At 52.1% G+C, this 19,895-nt stretch overlaps 6 protein-coding genes across 9 annotated transcripts in view; 2 read left to right on the top strand and 4 right to left on the bottom strand.

Moving 5' to 3' along the window:
- The window catches only part of H257_15637 (hypothetical protein), a gene marked incomplete at both ends in the record, with an annotated part of 6,712 nt that extends 5,336 nt beyond the window's left edge, over positions 1-1,376 (bottom strand). The window contains one exon of the mRNA XM_009843805.1: positions 64-1,376. Within this exon, the coding sequence (XP_009842107.1) occupies positions 64-1,376 (1,313 nt within the window). The remainder of the gene's footprint in view (positions 1-63) is intronic.
- A 2,093-nt stretch (positions 1,377-3,469) lies between these two features.
- H257_15638 (hypothetical protein) lies at positions 3,470-6,568 on the bottom strand (the record flags this gene model as incomplete). The annotated part of the gene is made up of 3 exons (XM_009843806.1): positions 3,470-6,050; positions 6,099-6,170; positions 6,211-6,568. Coding segments are annotated over 3 exons (2,785 nt in total), but the record flags the coding sequence as incomplete, so codon positions are not given.
- Positions 6,569-7,906: 1,338 nt separating this feature from the next.
- Positions 7,907-10,267, top strand: H257_15639 (hypothetical protein; the record flags this gene model as incomplete). The annotated part of the gene is made up of 2 exons (XM_009843807.1): positions 7,907-9,512; positions 9,639-10,267. The coding sequence occupies 2 exons, from the start codon at positions 7,907-7,909 to the stop codon at positions 10,265-10,267; spliced, it is 2,235 nt and encodes a 744-aa protein (XP_009842109.1).
- Positions 10,184-12,594, bottom strand: H257_15640 (hypothetical protein). Its single transcript, XM_009843808.1, has 4 exons — positions 12,390-12,594; positions 12,269-12,339; positions 11,811-12,222; positions 10,184-11,749 (listed from the first exon to the last, which is right to left on the bottom strand). Exons 1-4 carry the CDS (start codon positions 12,534-12,536, stop codon positions 10,316-10,318), a joined length of 2,064 nt encoding a protein of 687 aa, XP_009842110.1. The 5' UTR covers positions 12,537-12,594; the 3' UTR covers positions 10,184-10,315.
- Positions 12,595-13,297: 703 nt separating this feature from the next.
- H257_15641 (hypothetical protein) lies at positions 13,298-14,893 on the top strand. Its single transcript, XM_009843809.1, has one exon. It carries the CDS (start codon positions 14,165-14,167, stop codon positions 14,696-14,698), a length of 534 nt encoding a protein of 177 aa, XP_009842111.1. The 5' UTR covers positions 13,298-14,164; the 3' UTR covers positions 14,699-14,893.
- A 139-nt stretch (positions 14,894-15,032) lies between these two features.
- Positions 15,033-19,143, bottom strand: H257_15642 (hypothetical protein). 4 transcript variants are annotated; one of them, XM_009843810.1, is made up of 8 exons: positions 18,944-19,143; positions 18,795-18,888; positions 18,678-18,748; positions 18,409-18,615; positions 15,952-18,356; positions 15,729-15,906; positions 15,597-15,677; positions 15,033-15,546 (listed from the first exon to the last, which is right to left on the bottom strand). In XM_009843810.1, the coding sequence occupies exons 1-8, from the start codon at positions 19,094-19,096 to the stop codon at positions 15,070-15,072; spliced, it is 3,666 nt and encodes a 1,221-aa protein (XP_009842112.1). In that variant the 5' UTR covers positions 19,097-19,143; the 3' UTR covers positions 15,033-15,069. The 4 variants fall into 4 exon arrangements, with proteins under 4 accessions (XP_009842112.1, XP_009842115.1, XP_009842114.1 ...); XM_009843813.1 differs by having other exon boundaries at positions 18,657-18,748; XM_009843812.1 differs by having other exon boundaries at positions 15,729-18,356.
- Between the last annotated feature and the right edge of the window lie 752 nt (positions 19,144-19,895).

Raw genomic sequence — 19,895 nt, forward strand, 5'->3', positions numbered from 1 at the left:
CAATGATCCTTCTTGAAGACGAGCGAGGCGTCGTTCGATTGGCGGTTGATTCGGCTGATAGACACGAGTGTCTTCTTGAGGGTCGGTACGTAAAGGACGTTCTTGAACGTTGCCGTGCGTCCTGTTTCATCTGACTTGATCTTCAGGTCACCCATTGCCGTCACGGGAATGGGGTGGCCGTCGGCTAGGCGGACGCCGCGGGCACAGGCCACGACGGAGTGCAGCAAATCGATGTCGCCTGTCATGTGCGCGGTGGCGCCGCTGTCGATGATGGCTTCACGCACGTACATCGCCGCAGCGTTGCACTCGTCGGTTTCGTCCGTCGCATACTGACACAGCTCTGTGGAGACATCGTCGGTTTCGGGCTCGATGGCCGGGTCTACGTCTGTCTGCCACCATGTGTCCTCGTCATCCGGACAGCTGGTCACAGGTAGGTCTTCTTCAATCATGAAGATATCTTCCATTTCGACTTCTTCGGCGTAGTTGCCATGATCGGCGCCGCGCCAGTTCGGGCGGCCTCCGCCACGACCATTTCCGCTGTTGCGTCCACGTCCTCGTCCGCTGAAGCGGCCGCCGTTCCGGCCGCCGTCATAGCTGCCACGTCCGCCACCATTGCCTTGTGGCTTGTCCCGCACGTTGCGCCGCTGGACGCCTTTGGCTTCGTCGTTTTGTCGACGGCGGCACTCGCTCCGGAAGTGGCCGGCCTTGTGGCAGTAGTGGCATTCGCCGTTGACCGTCGCGTTGAGCGCGTCGTCCGATCTGTCGGCGTTTTTGCGTAGACTTGGGTTGCTGAGCTGCTGACGTTCGTCGTCTAACTTGAGCTCTTCTAGGACGGACCGCATCGTGGCGAACTTGGTCGTGTCGCGGCTCTCGCGCGTAATGTAACTTACGGTGTTCGCGAAGCGCGGTGGCAGTAGGCACAGGAACCGGGTGACGTGCGACCGCTCTGGGGTGCCATCGCCGGCGGCGGTCATCTTGCGCGTGAGTTCTTGGAACTGGTCGGCGAAGGACTCGAGGCCGATCCGTTCGCTCCAGTCGAGCTTGTACATTTTCATTTGCAGCGTCACCAGGCTGACTTCTGACGTGTTCTCGTAGATGGCCTTGAGCGCGTTCCACGTGTCATACGTTGTCTCTACATGTTGGATGTACTTGAGATGGTCGTTGTGAACTGACAGCTGGATGTAGGACAGCGCCACCAGGTCGTCGTCCATTTCCAGGCCCGACTTGTACTTGCCGTCCGGATCGTAGCACGGCTGTAGGTACTTGCCCAACTTCTGTTGGTTGATCTTGGCTCGCGTCTTAACGCACCATTCACGGTAGCTGGAGCCGTCGGCCTTTAGCTTGTTTGGTTGCTCGTACATGTAGCGTTCTGTCATTGGGCTCATAACCTATTGACTTTGCTTGCAGGTCTTGGTCGCCGTATGCCGTGATAGGGACGAAAGAATAGGAGGAAGTAAGGGTTTACAAGTGAGTTATTGAAGGTTAAGCTAGCTAGGAGTCTGACAGCCAGTGGTTCGAAGGCCACAGCTGGGTAAACTAATATGTAGTCCTGTATGCAATGTATCTACAGTGTACTTTCTGAAGATGGGAATTGATTGGCCGTTGAGTGTCGTGCGGTCGTAACGTCTCGTCCCGATGCGCCTTTAGTAATGCGTCTATGGGCAAAAACCACAATAATGATGTGGTCGAAGCGACGCAACAGCGTGGTTGTGAAGACTCTGTCCATGCCGGAATGACTGCAGCAGCGCCAGCACCCATGACATCCGAGCGATTTCCGCAACTCTCTGCGACCGCACCAGCCACGGAGACATTTGACATGTAGGCGATCAATTGCGCGAGTCCTCGTGCCAACTATCCAACCTAGTCCGATCTATCGCGCCGATTGTGGTGCACTTGGCAATGCTGATGTCAAAAACACCACTCCCAGGCACTACTCGCACCAGTCGACCTTATGACCACCCTCAGCCGTTGCTCCCGCGAGGTGATCGCGGCCGAGGACAAGGCGAGCAAAAGGTCGCTTGTGGGCATTGTCTTGCGTGTGGCGTGGCATCCGTCGGCGTCTCCACGTACACCAGCGGCACGACTCCTCGCCACACGCTAGTCAAACCGATTCAAGACCCCGCCAACCTCGTTAGCATCACCAGTGCCGTCATGTCCAAAGGTCCTAATGTGAAGTTTCCTTGATGTATCACTGCGTCCTGGGCGTCGTTTCCCGTATGACGCCAACCCGGATTACTCATACTTGTCTAGACCAGTGATAGGAATGCCAAGTATATGGACCGGCGGCACCGACACGGTTCCGCAAATTTTATAATCAATGTATCATATTCAATCGTGTTTTGTTGTACATTGTAATCAAAGGAGATAGGCAAACCACACGGCCACAGTGTTTTGCGAACGTTGACGTTATTACTACCTCACGGATTTTACCGTTACCAAATGTCATGATATTTCTCATACTCGATGTTTTACCTTGCCTTCGTGTCAAATCTCAAGCGTCGGTGGTCCCGTGATAAAGAAGATGACAGCATGAAACTAACGACGGCTAACAGTTACACAAGTGATGCCGTCCATCGTCTTCGTTGAACGAATTGGACTTTAGTCAAGTGGCCAAAGCATCATGACCGCTGGCGATGCAATATCGTAGGAAATTTGTTGTTGTTTAACTGTAAAGTGAAGCCTCCAGTCAATCAGATAAAGGTCATTGGACGAAATCAACTCGTCAGCCAAGGGTCGCACACGGGTTACCACCCGACTCGTAACTCACGGTCACGAAGCTGTACGGAAGGGCCAATGTACAGACCCCACTTGACCACAGACACGAGGTTGCATGAAACGATGACATTCCCGATTATCAACAACTGCGAGTCGTTGAACAGAAACATTATATCCAACGAGCTCAGGATCATGGGACTACCGAAGTGGACTAGATGTTGAGGAATATGTCGTTGATGAAGCGGAAGGCGCAAATCTGCCACAAGACTCGCTTCTGGAGGAGCTCCAGAAGTTGACCATACACTCAGGGTTGGGGTCATGTCTTCTTGAAAGATTAAGAACGTAGACAGCAAGATGGGTCATGGGATGTTGTTCACGAATAATCAACCGTTTACGAACACTAAAGCCTCTGGTCAGAAGGAAAACTAAAAATAGATTTACAGTTGGGACCGGATAATCACCATGTACGAACGTGTAGAACTAAAAATAGATTTCGTCTCGCTTGTGGGCTTTCGTCATAAATCAAAAAAAACATGAGTCAGACCGCATCCCACGCCAAGCTCGCCCCCGCACCAACACCGCCGTGACTGCCCCAGCCACCGAGACATCCGTCTTCAAATGCAGAAAACGTCGAAGCTGACGTCGATTGTCGTCACATTTCCACGACAGTTGTCTAACTCGTCCGCTCCATCGCGCCGTTCGTGGTGCTCTTGTCCATATCAATACAACCGACCCCGATACTGCTCTCATCAGTCACAGCCAGACTCTGGCCGCATGTGGCACACGCATAGCCAATTCGCGGTGTCAACGGGATACCAAGCGGTGTCCAAAAAGAGAGAACGTCATGTGTCGTCAGCCGCCGTCGCCAAGTGTGAAGCCCCGCAAAGTTCCAAATTGGACGATCTGATTGCAAAATTATCCCCTTGAAATGACCTGGTAACCACAAAAAGATTGGTTTTAATTAAATAACATGACATGTGTCATTTGTTGTCGAAGTCGTCGTCGTAGTACTCGTGCTTGGTTACGCTCTCCTCTAGCGCCCAGCTCGTAGCAATATCGCCTGGTTCGCTCGGTGGGACGGGGGCTTCGTCACTCACTTTTGCAGCATCTTCTTCGAATTCGTCGTTGTAGTCTTGTTCGTCGTCAGTCACGTCATGACGAAACGACAGGGGACTCGGGGACTTTTCAGGGGGTGATTCTGGCTCAAAGCCGTCGTCGTCATGGCCTGAAAAATACTCGGCAGGGGATGTGGACGGAGACGAATCCAACGCATTTTCCAGTGGCTCGTGGTTGGCAATGTGGCCCCTGGTTAACGAATCGCAATGCATTAAGAACGCAGTAGGAAGTGGCATCGAGCGGCCGTCCAAATTGCGTGAGCTGTTGTCGACGTTGATTGGAGGGCATTGCTCGTAAGTCGTTTCGTCGGTCGAGTTGACAGAGGAAACACCACCACCCATGGACTGAGTATCATTCGAGTCGTGAATCCGGCTCCCACCATCTCCTTTGATATCAGCATAGTCGCTCGTGACATTTTCGTCTGTTGTGGGTCCGTCTTGGTTGGTCGTGCCGATAGTTGAAACTCCTGCGACCTTCGCTCCTTCAGAAGTGTAAGTAGCGTGCACTAGGTTGCTGCTGGGATCAAAAGCTGCTGGCAGGAGTTGCTCAGTGTTGGCCGTCGCAAGCCCATCACCAATTGAAGTTTCATCAGTACAATCCACTGCTGGCTGTGCTTCAATGTCGTGGTGGTTTGTGCTGACAATGGTGTGGTCAAGGGCGTGTTGATGTTGAGTTGCTTTTTCTTTGTGGACTGACTTTGTCTTTACTGCCTCATCAGTCGCAGCCGTAACAATTGCAATCGCCGTGGCGTGGATTCGTTCAAACTTGACATCGAGCTCTGCTTTGGAATCGAGTGGCGTTACTGTACTAGCCGCAGTTGCAGTACTGGTGCCGTTGTCGGCCAAAAGGTCGACGGGCAAGTCACGACCTCTAACGTCCGCCACCTCAGCTGCAATCATGGCGACAGGTGGCTCCGCTTCATGCGCATCCTCTTCGAATTCGTCGTAGTAATCGTGACCATCGTTGTCCTTCGGTGCTGTTTCTAGGTCTGGGTACACGGGGTCTTCTCGCTTAAAGTTATCGGCTTGATGCGATGCAAAATACTCCGCCGGTGAAGATGTGAAGGAGGTCGGACTTGTCGATTCGAAGGACGGGTGTCGTGGCGTCAAGAAGTGACCGCTTGTCAATGAATCGCATCGCATCAAAAATGCCGTTGGATTCAGTGGCACGTTGTCGTTCCTTGCGCTGTCTACGTAGCCTACGGCGTCGGCTGAAACGACTCGTTCTCGGCTTGAAATGTTGCTTGTATCCTCAGCATTGCTAGCTGGACTTGGATGGGAAGCAATTCCTTCAACCATGGCATCAACTTGATTTCCATGCAGGTCTTCACTGGCAACGGCGTCTTGGGAAGGATGGCGTGTGGATTCCGTGCTTGAATTGGCCTGGCAGCTTGGATCTTCTGGGCCAGGCCCAAACGGATTGTCCAATTCGTGCGCGTTGGAGCCATGTTGAGTTGCGTCGGTATCGTCAGTGCCCAAATCATGGTCGGGCTCATGCGAAGGTTGTGGCGTGATGGGATGACTGGCGATTATGTCAGTTGTAACGTCACTTGCTTGCTGTATCCGAGGCTCAAGTGCCGTCTCTTGGCTGCTCAACAAGGGCTGCGCTTCGACCGAAGGTGTCTGCTCCAGCAGGTACTCGGCTGCAGATCCTTCACGACTGCAGCCCATGGGTGCGCTTGTGGTGACGACAGTGACCCAGTCCTCCTTTGGGTCAGTTGAGACGAGCGGCAGGAGTAAAGCCGCGTCTGATTCATCGTCGTTGTACGAGGACATTGGAGGGACTGGTGGGGAATCGATGGCGGATAACGGACTCCAAGGGGCTGGGGATGAACCCGGTGCTGAACTTACCCCGTCTTTCGTTAGAACGATGGATGGAAGCGTGTACGCTGCTCCGTTGTGAGGCTGACTAGTAGGGAGGAGTTCGTCGTCGGTGGGTTGCGGGACTGGTCGGTCATTCGATGTAATGTCGTTTGTGACTGGCGGGTCGCATTGAAGGGGGGGTAATTTCACAAATGTTGGAGCAGTTACGTCGGTGACGCTGTGGGGGCGATATGTGCTGACATCAATGAAGACCTTGTTCGACGGTTTTCCCCCTTTCTTGCAATGTCGAGGTTTGGCTGTCATGGCTGCATGGTCGTCCGCAGTGCTGTCGTGTTGATGATCGATGGTATCTTGGGCAGTCAATTTATGCTCCTTGCTCTTAACAAACTTCAATTTCTACGTTCCATTGTTCGAATAGACAAGTACAAACATGAACTGGTGTACCCATTTCGCGGCCTTTGCGTCGCTCACTCGTTTCATGGTCGACTTGGCCGATTGCAATCGTTTCAGCAATGCCTGACGACTTGTTAGCTTTCAAATGGACGATGACACTCACTTGATTCTCGAGCCAAATTTTCTGCTGCTCCCGCTTTCGCTGTCCTTCGTGGAGGCTTTTCTTCACGGTAGGGTGATTCGACGGAGCGTCCACGCTGTCTTTCGTCGTCGAGAGCGCAATGGACGCAATGCGGTCCAAGAGACGTCTGTTTTCGATCTCGATGGCGTCCAACCGGTCCTCCTTGAGCTGGTTCTTCTTGGATCCAGTGGATACATTCGCCGCTGTCTTTGGAACGGAAGTGTCTATCGAGGGTTGGGCATGGTTGATGCGAGTTAAATGATTTTCCAGCTGCCGCGACACTTCCCGCGTCCAGATCGCTTCGTTTGCATGCGGTTGGGCCTTTCGTGCTCGATCCATGTCGCCTGATGCAACGAAACGGCACGTAACTGCCTTGAGTGTGGTGAAACCGTCACCACGGAAATTGGGATTGCTACGATCGAAGCATTCGCTCGATGCCAGCTTGGAACACCGTGGAAGAAGTGACCTTCGACGTGTTGCGATGCATACGGGTGCGTGAGAAGTGGAAACGTCGTATCCTCGCTGGTGTCTACAACAACGAAGACGGAAGTACCAATAATGGTCGAGAGTTTGCCACAATCGAAGATTTGATCTTGTTGTATCGGTCGGCAACGATCGACGTCGTGGAGCGAATACTCGAATGGAGATCCATGCTGCCGAATCCTTATGTACCGTTCACGTGTGCTGAGGCCGAAAACTACTTGTTGTACATGGTATCGGACCTCGAACAAGACGCAACAGGCCACTGTCGTTCGACCGTCGATGCCGCTGCTGGAGCGCGGTGGAAGGACGTCTTCCACGTCCACCAAGTCCGAAGGAATCCACTGCTCTTGTCGAAAGGTTTGGATGATATGGCTGACGAAGACCGAGGAACTCCGGAATTGAAGCAACCACCGTCCAACCAGTCCGTCGTGTGTTCGACCTTACTGTTTGAAGAAAGTCTGTACGGCCGAGCGCCACGATGTACTTCCACTTGGGCTTACCAGCCGACGCCGCCATCAGACTCGAATACAAAGCTACCAGCACCGTCGAAGTCCAGCCTCCGGAAACATGTTGCTCAAGACCAAGAACGCAATATACGGGTTTCCAAACACTTACTCAAGTAAGGACATACGTGGTGTGAACATAAAAACTTCGACCGAAATCATGGCATAACGTGTAGGATTGAAAAGGAAGCATTAGCTCGCGACAATGACAAGTTGGCGCATCTCAACGTCCAGAGAACAGACGTGGACAAAGAAGTAAGTCCGATAAGTATGCATACATATCACTTAATTCATACATTTGTGCAGCGATCGTGGATACAAGCGAATCATGCATGCAGTATTCCAGACTCACACAGGTGCTACATTCCACATCCTACTGCCCTTATCCGATTACGTAGTGCATTTTGCGGGCGTGCAAGGATGCTAGCCCTGGCACAATGCGCTGGATATACACGAGGAATTGAAAAGTGCATTGAACTGGTCGAAGATGCCATCGCACAACGAACCAAGAATATTGCTCGCTTGAATTTGGTTCGACGAAACAGCCAGCAAACTCTTGTGCAACTCGCGAGCCAGCGAAAAATGTCGATCGTGGATGCCCAAACCAAGCAAAGTGATGCGAAGTTGAGGTAACATTATGAAACCACATGTGTTGATATAACGTGCGAGGGTATGCTAGGGAAATAACGAAAATGCGGAACCACTCGTTTGCCAAGTCCAGACGAACCCTTCAGGAAACGAATGAACCACTGCCAGTCATTGGTAAAAAGTCGCAAAGCGGCAAGTGTATCAACCAACGCAAACCAGTCAACCAAGAAGCGCTGGCTGGCGCCAATGGTCAAGGCGTGCTTGTCGCATCCCAAACTACTCGCCCCGACAAATCGCTGGAGCTCCAACTCATGGCTTATGAGGACCTAGACGTCACCGTTCCCCTCTCTTTTGAACAAAACGGCCCAGCGCCCATCTTGAAAACCAGGCATCAACTCCGATTTTTCGAGCGTCTCTTGGTTCCTACTTGCATCGTGCGCGGCTTGAAACTTGGCGAGTGCGACGCCAACGTTGTCATTATATGCAAGAAAGCGCAGGGGTACACTCCCAGTGGGCTGCTGTTTCTCGTGGTGGGGTACCAAGCATCGCCATCCGTTCTGTCGTTGCGGCTGTCCGACACCGAGTACGACGCGTGGGGGTACGGGCGTGCCGTGTCAGGTTTTGAACTCTTTTGCCGGTGGCTTTGTGTGGTGTATGTGAAACGCAAGCGCCGCTTTAATCTAGTGTGGTGTGGAAGTGCGTGTCCGCGACCACTGCGAGCTCGTGTTGACGACGAGGCGGTGGTGTGCATCCACAAGGAAGGGATGAAGTTGCCATCCTCGACATCATCGTTTGGCCACGAATATGCATTGGTCGCCATCTACCTTAGACAAACAACGTCCACGTTGACGTTTGTTGTCGCCAGTATGGGCAACCATTCCGTGGTAGAAGTCTCCACCAACATTGACGAGACCATCGCAAATGACTTTGAAGTGTGTGCCTCGTCCTGCGACAGTGCAGTGGACGTGACATTCAGGCAACGACGACGACAACGTGTAGTTTCAACGGCTGTGACGACGTATAGCATCGGTGACTTGACGTCGTGCCCGATAGTGTTTGCTGGCTCGGTTGCATTGACGGATGGCCCGAGTTCCCACGTCCAAGTGTACGACAGTGGCATGAACTACGTCGTTCGATCCACATCTGGCGGGGAAGCAACCCACTACGCAACCGTGTGCAAAGACGACGTGAATCCCTTGGGAATATCGCTTGGAACTCAAGAGCTCCGTGCTATGTTTGCCGACACACGAGTGTATGGAGTCAACTGTGCCGTCAATGTGCCGTGGCTGCAGCACTGCATTTGCACGTATGCTCGGATGTTCAGTGTTGCTCGGTTTGGCATTCAGCAGCATGGCCGGTATTACCTTGTCACTGTCGTGGTCATGCAAGATAAACTCGAGTATCGAAGCGGCCTTGTGTTCCGAGCCATGCAGATCCGAGGGCCCTTGGGTCAAGGCGCGGCAGCAGTGTCGTTTTCGACTGTGCTTCGAACCACAAACGGACTCAGCTCTGTCGTGTTGGGGCTAAGCGCCCCCTGTTCTGAAGTGACCAGTGACGACCAGAACTCGCTCCATGCATCCTCACAACCGGCAGAATGTGGTGAAATTATGCATTGCCAATCGTGCCTGAACAGGATCTGCAACGTTTTGCGAGGCGGGGGTGCCGTGGACGTTTGCTTTCACCAGGCTATTCCCGTCCGCGTCTGCTTTAGTGCGTTTTGCACTCCAGAATCGGTGGCCAGGTTGAAATCATGTCTGCAACTACACTCTTCCTCGTTAAGTAGGCATCGTCATCGCATCCTCGTCGTTAGGTGTACGGTTACTGACCATATGTTAGATGTCCAAACCGTCGAGGACGCGAATTTTGGATTGACAGGACGCTCCGTCCAACACTACTTGACGGAAGGGCATTGGCGGGGACTGGCTGTGTTTGTCGTGCCCACTGAAGAATTTCACTTGGGTGGCCGCGAAAGCCAAGACGTGGACTTGGTTCATCGAATACACGACCTCGTTCAACAGCAACATGACGTGGCAGCGTGTGACGCATCCAGCATCGACGCCCCCAACTTTGAAAACTACTTGATCGCCGAAGCGCTGGTGATGGAAGCAACCATGATGTGCTACTCTGCTTCGTCGTTGAAAAAGCCAAGCACCATCACTGGGGCGTCCAGTTGGAAGTTTGCATGCCAACTGCTGACTAATCCGCACCGATTTTACGAACGCTTTAACCGCCACGTGGCGTGGGCAACCATGTCCGAGTCCGTAGCGACAACTCTGCTCCAATTCCAGTCCCATCCGGAATGGAAACTGGTCGACCAAATCGACCAAATGAAGGCCCCATTCCAAGCCCTCTACCGATGGCTGGACAACGGTATGCATCTGTTGCAAGCCATTCGAGATCGAAATGGGCTGCTCAGCCACGATTTCACTAGTCCCACCAACGCATGGACAGTCGTGGCCGTTTGAAGCAAGGATTAATATATGATGGAGGGTGTTGATTTCCTGTTCGTTTGACTATGCTTTATTGTCGTTCGTGTTTAGCAGCTTGTCGACCTTGTCGAACTCGGCTTTGAGTCGTTCCTTGCTCCCTTTGGTCGAGTCGGCGGCTTCGTCCACGGGCTCCACCTTGCGCAGGTTGGGCGACAGCTTGAGCGAGTTGACGCCACCGCGGTCGTCGCCCACCAGCACGATGCTGTCCTTGGTGTTGAACGTAATGTGCGTCAACTTGGCTTTTTTCACAACCTTTTGCTCGCACAGCGGCTCGTTTTTGTTTTCGGCGAGATCGAATACGTGGACTTTTCCGTCGCTCGTGACGGCGGCAAACACTGTCGACGAGTACGGCGCCCATGCCACGTCACCGACCGAGTTGCCCAGGTCGAACGACATGATGGGCTCGGGGATGCTGTGGTCCCACAGCTTGACGGTCCAGTCAGCGCTGCAGCTCAGAAAGCACCGCTCGTGGAACGGATTCCATCGCACGGCATAGACGGCCATGTGGTGGCCCGTGTAGTTTTCCAGGTACTGGCCCGAGTACGCCTTTGAGCATTTGTGGATCTTGCCTTCTTCCGTGCCCACGACGAACAAGTGTTCACTGAACCGGTTAAAGTCAAAGCAGCACCCGCCAGCGAGGCCAGACAAGGACGTTTCTTCGGGGTCGTCCTTGGCAGTGTTGACGAGCTTCAGTTGCATCACAGGCTCCATCTTGAGCTCGTTCTTGCTCATGATCCAGTTGGCTACGCGCCCGTCAGACGAAATCGAAAAAAAGTTCAACTCTTTCGCCAGATCTTCCTCTTGCCAGTTCACTTGCCACACAGGATCGGTATGTTTGCCCGTCTTGATGGTCGACGTGTAGATGGGTCGGTTGATCTTGTTGCGGACGTCGTACACCATCACCGTGCCATCGTAGCACCCAACTGCCAGCAAAGCCGGTTGCTGCGGGTGAAAGTCCAGACACGTGACGCCGCTCTCGGTCGCAAAGATGAACTCTGGGTGAGACGTGTTCTTGAGCGAATAGCAGCACACGAGCCCCGACCCTTGCTTCAAAAAGTCGTACGAGCCGTACCCAACCGCAAACAAGTCGGAAAAGCACGGGTTCCAACACACCGCCGTCACTTGCTTCTTCTTGGCCCGTTCGGACGAAAACCGCCACAGCGGCAAGAGCGACCCCTCGCCGTCGCGAAAGGCGTCGGACGCGTCTTCCCAGTACTTGAAGTCCTGAAAGATTTCGTCCTCAGCGTTCTGGTTCACCATGCGCTCGATCACGCGGAGGATCTTGCCCATCGCTGCACTGTGCACCATGTCGTCGTCCTTGTTCTTCGACGGAGTCACCACGACCACGTCCGCCACGTCCTTGTCTTCCTTTTCTTTCTTTTGCGCCGCTTTTTGCAGCTGAATTTGCTCGCGCTGATGTTGCTCGTACGACTCCATGTACGTGTCGTAGATATCCCACTACGAAACACGAATCAAACTGTTAAACACGAAACCAAAACCCTGTACTATGAATTCGTACCTGGGTCACCGTGGCCATGTAGTTGACCACTGGCGGGGGCTCGGTTTCGATGGACCGTTGGCGCAGTGGGTTCGTGTACGTCTGGGCTGCGCGCTCGCTGTAATTGAACTGGTTTTTGCCTGATTCAAACTGGAGGCTGGACTCGTCGATCTTTTCGCCCTTCGCTTCTGCCTCTTCTTTGGCTTGCTTAATGGCCGCATCTCGCGCCTCCTTTTCTTCTTCGGCCTTTTTCATGTCGTACGCGGCCTGAACTTTGGCGTCTTCCGATTCCTTGTGGATCATGCTCCCTTCCGACGACAGATGCAGGTACAAGTTGTCGCCTGGCCCTGGAGGATCAACCTTGTACATGCGCTCCTTATAATTGTACTTGGTGATGTTGTTTGGTACGTTCGGGTCGTTTGCTGTCAGCACTCTATCGAGGTATTGTCATGTTCGCATATGGTTTGGACAACACACACCTGGAAAACTCTTCTTTGAGCTCTTGCTCACTCAGGCGGAGTTGGTTGTCGGGAATCACAATCTTCTTTATCTGCAACCGTGTGTGTTAGTTCAGATGGGACGACCGACTCGTTCACGTACTGGTTCATGGTACAGATCTGCGTCGTCAATGTCTGCTGCAGGGCCTGGAGCGTCACCAACTGCATCTTGGGCTGTGTCGGATGCTCCAAGTTTTTGCTTCACCTCCTTCGCTTTCTTCTTTGTCGGCGATGACTTCTTCGGTGCCATGGGGGTCACGTTTGGCTGCGGCGCACGTCGACCTTAAGTTGCCAAGTGTGACCTTTCGACAAATCGAAGAATACACCATGCGGCCGGATAAGCTTGTTGTATCCCGATAATCACAAGATCTGGGCCAACTGCATAACGTTACTACTGTAGTATTTGCGTGCCATCGTTTAGTTACTACAGTACTTATTAATATTAATACAGTTAGTTAACTTGGAACTTCCCTTATTCCCCTTAGTACTTTATTGCGCGCTTGTAACCCATTTTTTCCAGCATTGACAGCGAACTGTAAGTTTTTGCTCAAGCGGAACACACTGGGATAAGTTAAGATCACATCAACGTCATTCACGTCCTACGGATAACGTAAAAAACCAATTTACAGTTAAGATAACTTTTTTGGAGGCGTCGGAGTAGAATGGACATAACTTTTGAGTCCGTTACGATATTTGAGTTTTGAATAGTGATTCCAATAGACAAGTATATGACAGAGGTTTTGACTCGAACAAATAACGAGGTGTGATTGGGCAATACAAAGTTATCCTAAATTGGTAGTTATCTTAAACAGTTTTTTTTACGTTAGATTAACACTTTCCAATGCGTCTCATGCAGTAGTGCCAATTAGAGCTCATTACAACATGGTCTCTTCCAAAATCCAAGTTATGAAATGAAATGAAATTACGCGGTATTTACAAGCTCACTACGTATCACCCGAACGCGCGAATGTGCAGCGAGGGCCCGCGAACTAGACTACTCTAGCGGATGCAGCTTGCCAAAATCCAAGTTCTACCACATTCAAATACGTACGATTACTTCCGTCGACTCGAATACCCAGCCTGTAGCTGAGCGATAATAATATACATTGATTTGAGTAATCAACACACGAGCGAGCTTTTCCTGTTTGTCACGCCAACGTGGCCATCTTCCACGCGCAACCGTTGTTGGGACAATATTCGGTATTTTGCATACAGCCCACTCATTTTGAATTTCGGCAACACGTGGACTTCCAGAAATGCCGCCGTGGCGGCGCCAGCTTTGGTAAACTCGATGGTCACTGCTTCCAAGTGCCGCCCTGCCAAATTGGTTTTCGCACCATCCACGATGTCGGGAGACACGTGCAAGGCTGGTGCGGGGGCATTGTGGGCCAAGTGTGTGTCAAATATTTGTTGGGCCAAATCGGATCGATCGTTTTCCGATGTGGAGACGCGATACTGCTGGATGGCCACGAGAAATTCCGCGCTTCCGTCCGCCGTGTTCATTTCTAGGGCCAAAAAGATGCGCAGGTGTTCACGGCCCAAGTCGGAACTCAGAATACTGGTCAGGTCGTCCTCGCCGATAAACTGGATGTAAATGCGTTGCCGTTTGGCCAGGGGTGTGGTGAAGGACGGCCTGTCAGTCTTCTCTTTGGCCATATCGTAGTTGAGGTATGTGCTCCACCAACTGGACTTGATAAAGCGCGGCCAGCTATCACGTTGAATGAGCGTGGATATTTCGCTCTTGGCGAGGCGGAAAACGTCTTTGGGGGCTTCGCCGTCTTTCATGACTTTGCGCTCCAAGCGGATGCGTATTTTGCTCGGGACGTTGATTTGCAGTGGCGCGTTTTCTTCAATAAATAATGTCACGATGCGCTTGGCATGGGTGACGTTGGACTGCTGGTAGTTGGTTTCCACGTCCGAGTGGATCCAAGTCGACTCGAATTGCAGCACCGACTCGATGAACTCGAGGTTCTCGGACGAGTACTCTTGCACGAGGAAGAGGTGGAAGTAGCACATGGCGATTTGATCTTGCAGCAAGGCCTCGAACCGAGCCGACTCACCCACAAAGTCCCGGCCTTCTTGCGACACGAGCCAGAACTGGTACTCTTGCTCGGTCAAGGTTGCTGTGATTTCGCTGATCATATCTTGGACGTCGTACATCGACTTGGTCTGGCCGAGCGCGTTCAAACTGATCCGAAGGTTGGCAATCGTCTTGTTGTTGAGCCGGGAAGTGCTGGTGATGCGCCGCAGATGGGTCTCAATGACGGCGGGCGGGTGGTTGGTTGTGGTGGTGGGGGGGCTCTCAGGGGTATCTCGGATACCTTGGAGGGCAAGGTACAGCTGCACTACGTCGTCACGGTTGATTTTAGTGCAAAGGGCAGTAAAATGTTTACAGCCAACCGACGATTCTAGCAACGTGGCCAGCGGGATGCCTTTCAGGTGCTCGTAGCACACCGAGCCGACGCGCGATTGATTTTGATTCGTCGGTAATGTGGTGATTTTGTCGCCATCATCCTTCTTCACAAAGTCCCGCGATGTGCCCCCGCGTTTGCTGGACTGCGACGTCGACGGAAACGAGCCCATGCTTTCAAGTGTGCGCCGTTGGCGTAACCGAAAATTTCTATTCTTAACTCTGAAGTATGTCTACATGGCGGAACCTATGGAAGGAAACCGGAGGCTAATCAATATTTCTAACAAATGTAAGTCCAAGCGAGGGTGGCTTCCAATTACGTGCGGAAGATTTTTTCATGGATGTGAACATGTTATTTTCAACGTGCTTAACATTATTCAACCTGTTCAAAGTCGTCAAAGCTGTACTCGTCGTCGCCGTCGTGGTGCGACGCTCTGGGGGTATTGTCGTCGACCCCACTTATAGGTTGTATTGATGGGGCGTTGGAAGTACCTTTCGTGGCTGATTCATCGCTCGGTGTATCCAAGGTGGCTTGAACCACGTTGTTCTGAGGCAGTAGAACGGAGACGTCGATCGCCAATTCTGGTATTTCAGGTGCCGTGTCCTCCATCAACGACGGCAACTGCAGCGAGTCAGTAGATGCGTCGTGCTCTTCTTGGGCTTCTTCACGTTTTGCTCGCCCGGGTCCCTCCGCTGTCACGTCGAGACCATAGTCGCCTCCATTGTCGACAGAGTACATTAATTTGTGTCGAAGGACAGTCACAAGCTCGTCGAGTGGTGGGGAATGTCCGTCGTATGTCGCGCGCAACCCATCCCAGTAATTTGGCAATTCCAATATGTTGTCGCAAGTCTACGGTGATTCTGAGACGGGACTATATATATGAATGTGCAACTTCGTACGTGGGATTGAGGCAACATCAACAGCTGCTTTCGTCGCTCCGAGCTGCCAATTGCCGTGTGTGGGATTTCAATTCGAAGAAACTACAAGATCATATTCTCGCGTTTTTGCTAACTTTTCGACGTCGTACATACCTCGGTGCCTGGACTGGGCAGTTTGTCGACCCCCGTGACAAATTTGACGAATTTCCGCGTTTCCACGGGTGTCATGGCGTCGACAACTTGCCAAAACGCATCGTGGAAGTGTTTGCACTCCTCAAACTCTTTGTCCATCGACACGAGGAAAATTGAGCGCAAGTTGATGTGGCCAGGACTAGTACATAGTTAGAGTGGGATTGGTAGAGGTATGCTGTACTACTCGCTTGGAATTTCACCATGCACCAGGAATTGAAAGTCTTGCGGGGACATCATGCACTGTTTCAAGCCAGCGAGGGGAAGCACCTTCGTGAAGCCCCTTCGTACGGCGTGAATCTGCCACGCGAAGGTCGTCGCCTTGACTTGCAGAGCGTGGTTGACGTATTCGACGGCGGTCATGGTGGCAGGCAATTCCTCCATTTCGAGAAATGCGTGCAAGTTATCCATCGAGCTTAGCTGCGTCCATGAGCTGTGCAAGGACGGATCCAAGGCATGGATGTGACTTAACGTCAGCTCTGCCCCCAGCAACAGGTCAAACCAGACGACGTTGAGTCTGCATTCAAGCGTCACTTGATGGAACATCGCCATGGCAACCAGCCAGCCAACAAACTCGAGATCCTTGGTCCTCGCTTGCGCGGTCACTTCGTTCAAAAAGTAACTTTCCGAGTCTTGAATGTACAAGAAAATCGGAGCTTGGGGGGTGAACCACGTCAAGTCTGCACTGTCGACAACTACGTCGTCGGTCGAGAGAGTCTGATCCACCACCACAGAGTTGCCATCCACCAGCTGGACCACGCGACACGAAGTCGAAGCTCTGTTCGGCATGGTCACATCCACTCGATGGCCAGTTTGCACGCCCCAAGTGTCAACCATGTTCGGCGCATGCACTGTACGACCGTGGATTGTCAGTGTGCGATTCGGGGTCGGCAGCGAAGAGGATCGCGCCCACGAACTGGACAACTCGCGCCAAACGAGGCTGAACCATTCCTTCAACGGGCCTCTGCCCTCTCCCGCTTCCACAAGGGTGTGGTTGACCATTTTTTCTCCGTATGCGGAGGCAAAGAACGGGTACAAGTCAAACAGCGAGTTCCACCCAGTTGCGTCGTCAATACTGTGTATGCTGGTGGTCAACGGGTGAGTCCGATCGCACACGATCGACAGTTTGGAAAGCGTGGAGTCGATGGAGATATTGGCCATGACGAGCATCCCTTTGCCCAGGTAGTCTAGGAGATATGGATGCACGGCAAAATCCACAATCGGTGCCAACATCGCGAACATTTGGCAGCACGAACTCGCTTTTGATTTGTCGCTCATGATAAACGGGTACAAGTAGCGCAAGAGCTCGGCGGATTTGGGCGATCGCAACCGTTCGACCATCGACGGCTGCACCATTGCAAGTTGTTGTGCAACTTCGAGCGCCATGCTGACGAGGACGTCGGGGGGATGCACGGACGACGTCAACGCGTCCAAGATGTCGTCGACTTCGATTTCCGCGGCCGAACATGAGTTGCTTTGTACGAAGCATTGCAACGATACCAACAGTTGCGCCATGGCTGTGTCGATCACGTCCAGCACACTCGCACACACAATGCGCAGATTTTGGTCCACAACGCAAACGATGCCAATCAAATCAGCGGCAAACCAAGCGCGACTGTCGTGCAGAATGTGGAGCACCGACGTGGAATTCCACTCGTTTGGTTCCAAGCACGAGCTCAGTGCTGCAATTGCGCTGGCTGGTATGGGAATGTTTGCCAGTGATTCTTGCCAAGACATGGGATGCGATTTAGGCTGGTTATTCCCTTCATCGTGGTTCCTGGGGGCTGGGTAACGTGTGATGACTGGGATACCGGTGAATGCTGGTATGTCATGGTTGGGGTGCGAGGGTAACGTGTCTTGGATTGCCTCGTCCAGGGCATGCATTTCTTGGTTTTGAATACTCCCAAGGTTTGCGTGCGAGTTATTGTCTTGAGAGAAGGATGCGTCGGGGGCTGGTGGCTCTTGGAGGTGTGTTTGTGCATTGCTTGTCGCTCCTTCGTGAGAGATATCGCGTCGTAGGGACGATTTAGAATCGTCCTTAAGACATGGTACATCTTGGTGCAAGGCGCCAGTCTCAGAATGCATTAGATCCAAGACACACTCTCGGTCCCTTGTTGTGGTTGGTGTGCTGTTTTCTTGACTTTTGTCCACGGAACTCGTGCTGTTGACCAGAGCGTTGCTTCCACTGCCTACATCCCCACGCACCAACGACCTTGAGTTGTTTCTGGCCCTTTGAGCGGAAGGGGGTGTCGACAGTTTACTGGTGGGTGGACTGCTTGGCGATGGGCGATGGTGAACTTTTGCCATTTCCACCATCTCGACAACAATCGACTGTGCTGCGCAAACTCGCCCGAGGCGTTGATTCGAATTCACGAGCAGGGGGTTGGATTTTGTGAATTCCGGCGGGATAGGGATACCTCGGGATCGAAGCTCGTCGACGAGAAAGTCGAGGTCCGAGTACATGTGCACAAAGTAGTTTTGTTGCTTCCAAACGAATACAGGGGGTGTCTCGGACGCGTTGCGCTGGTGAAGCATCCATGCCACAATAGACTCAACACATCGAATCCCAGCGACTTGCAATTCGGTGGAAATCTACGAACTCCCCCCTGTAAAACATCACTTGGTGTAACTGCCCATTCAGTACTTGTTTGATGATGTTCGTGATATCTTTGGGCTTCAAGTTCGCGGGTAAACTTTGATGTGGCTTCGCTCCATGCACATGCACGTGTCCCTTTTGTCGGACTTTGACTGGAATGCATGTAATAAAATCCGACAATTGCTTGATAATCTCTTCTCGGTATTCGATCGAAGCTACTGCTCGTCGCCGTAATTGGGCATCTCCATGATCAGCCTACCACGCAGTGGTCAGAACCAGTATGCTAAAATAAATACCTCGCGTATTGGCTTCGGTACTTGAATGGGCTCCAACTTGCCGTTTGGTGGTGTTTTTCGCGGTCTTGGATTCTTAGCTTTATTCAGGAAGCCTTGCCCCTGATTAAGTGGTGTTACATTTTTGATGAAAGTACGTACCGCCGCTACGAAGGTGGTTTTGGTTCTCCGGTCCTGGAAGATCTGTGAACGAAGCGGAAACATAATTGGTGCCATTCTTGGCTTTGGCTGAGGCCTGATGCACATAGGTCGAATCATCGAATGTAGAAAGATTGTAGCAGAATTCAAACCTCGTCGCTCGGCTGCAGTGGCAGCAAGTAGTGATCATTCCAACCGCATTCCCTCTGCTTTATGAGTGCATCTCGATTGTTCATTTTGTACGGGGTAACATGCCTTTGCTTGAGAATGTTGCGCGCCGCCTTCTCACGACTGGGTGTCGCCATCTTGAGTGCGCTCGAAGGATTATCACGCAACAGTTACACTGATTGCGTAACGGATTGTCGCCACTTTGTCATGTTGCACTCACATGTACTTCGTGTACGAAGTAGTGTGTAATAAACACATATTAATACGTAGTATTAATTCTTCGAAGTACTGTACAGTACTGTCTGTATAAGACAGAAATGACTAAATTTGGCCCCGTGATTGGATAAAGTGCAGATCTCACGGATTGGCCTCCGTGATAACTACTCCGGAGTACATATGATTGGCGGTTCTTGGTCAATCAAGAACTGCACGACCCTCCAACCAAACTTAGGTTTGAGTGGCGGGTGGTGCAGCTCTTGATTGGCCTCAGCGCCGCCGTGTCTTCAACGACAACGAAGATGTCATGCTTCTTCAGGTGAATGCTGACCGCCCATTCCAAGCGAAGTAAGGCGCTTGAGGTACTGTAATGAAGTCGTGGGCGTCCAAGTTGGAAATGCCAGCCGGCCGAGCAGATACACATCACTTCGTCCCGGGAAGCACGGTAGCGTTGAGTAGCAATCACCACAGCCAGGAGACCAAGTAGTACAGTAGTAGCCCAATTTATTCATTCCCATGACGTCGAAGCGAAAGTCCAGCAGTGCGTTGGCGTCGGACACAGCATTGACGTTGTACCGGATGTCTGGGATAACTGGGCGCTTAACGCACACAGCACTAAGTAACGACGTCGTTGTGTCGTTGATTTAACGAAGGGGCAAGCAAGGACAACTCCCTCCGCGTGAGCACCATCGCTGGACAAAGTGATTTCCCGCCGTGGAA

This window comes from Aphanomyces astaci (assembly GCF_000520075.1).
Source record: "Aphanomyces astaci strain APO3 unplaced genomic scaffold supercont1.72, whole genome shotgun sequence".
Lineage (NCBI taxonomy): Eukaryota > Oomycota > Saprolegniomycetes > Saprolegniales > Verrucalvaceae > Aphanomyces > Aphanomyces astaci.

Bases quoted from the DNA above. Each gene is read 5' to 3' on its own strand.
- H257_15640 (XM_009843808.1), bottom strand. From the start codon at position 12,536: ATGGCACCGAAGAAGTCATCGCCGACAAAGAAGAAAGCGAAGGAGGTG. The intron at 12,223-12,268 runs GTGTGTGTTGTC...ATACCTCGATAG, and splicing joins CTCAAAGAAGAGTTTTCCAG to AGTGCTGACAGCAAACGACC. The intron at 11,750-11,810 runs GTACGAATTCAT...CGTGTTTCGTAG, and splicing joins ACATGGCCACGGTGACCCAG to TGGGATATCTACGACACGTA.
- H257_15641 (XM_009843809.1), top strand. From the start codon at position 14,165: ATGGGTGACGTTGGACTGCTGGTAGTTGGTTTCCACGTCCGAGTGGAT.
- H257_15642 (XM_009843813.1), bottom strand. From the start codon at position 19,096: ATGGCGACACCCAGTCGTGAGAAGGCGGCGCGCAACATTCTCAAGCAA. The intron at 18,889-18,943 runs GTTTGAATTCTG...TATGTGCATCAG, and splicing joins CACTGCAGCCGAGCGACGAG to GCCTCAGCCAAAGCCAAGAA. The intron at 18,357-18,408 runs GTACTGAATGGG...GGGAGTTCGTAG, and splicing joins TCACGAACATCATCAAACAA to ATTTCCACCGAATTGCAAGT.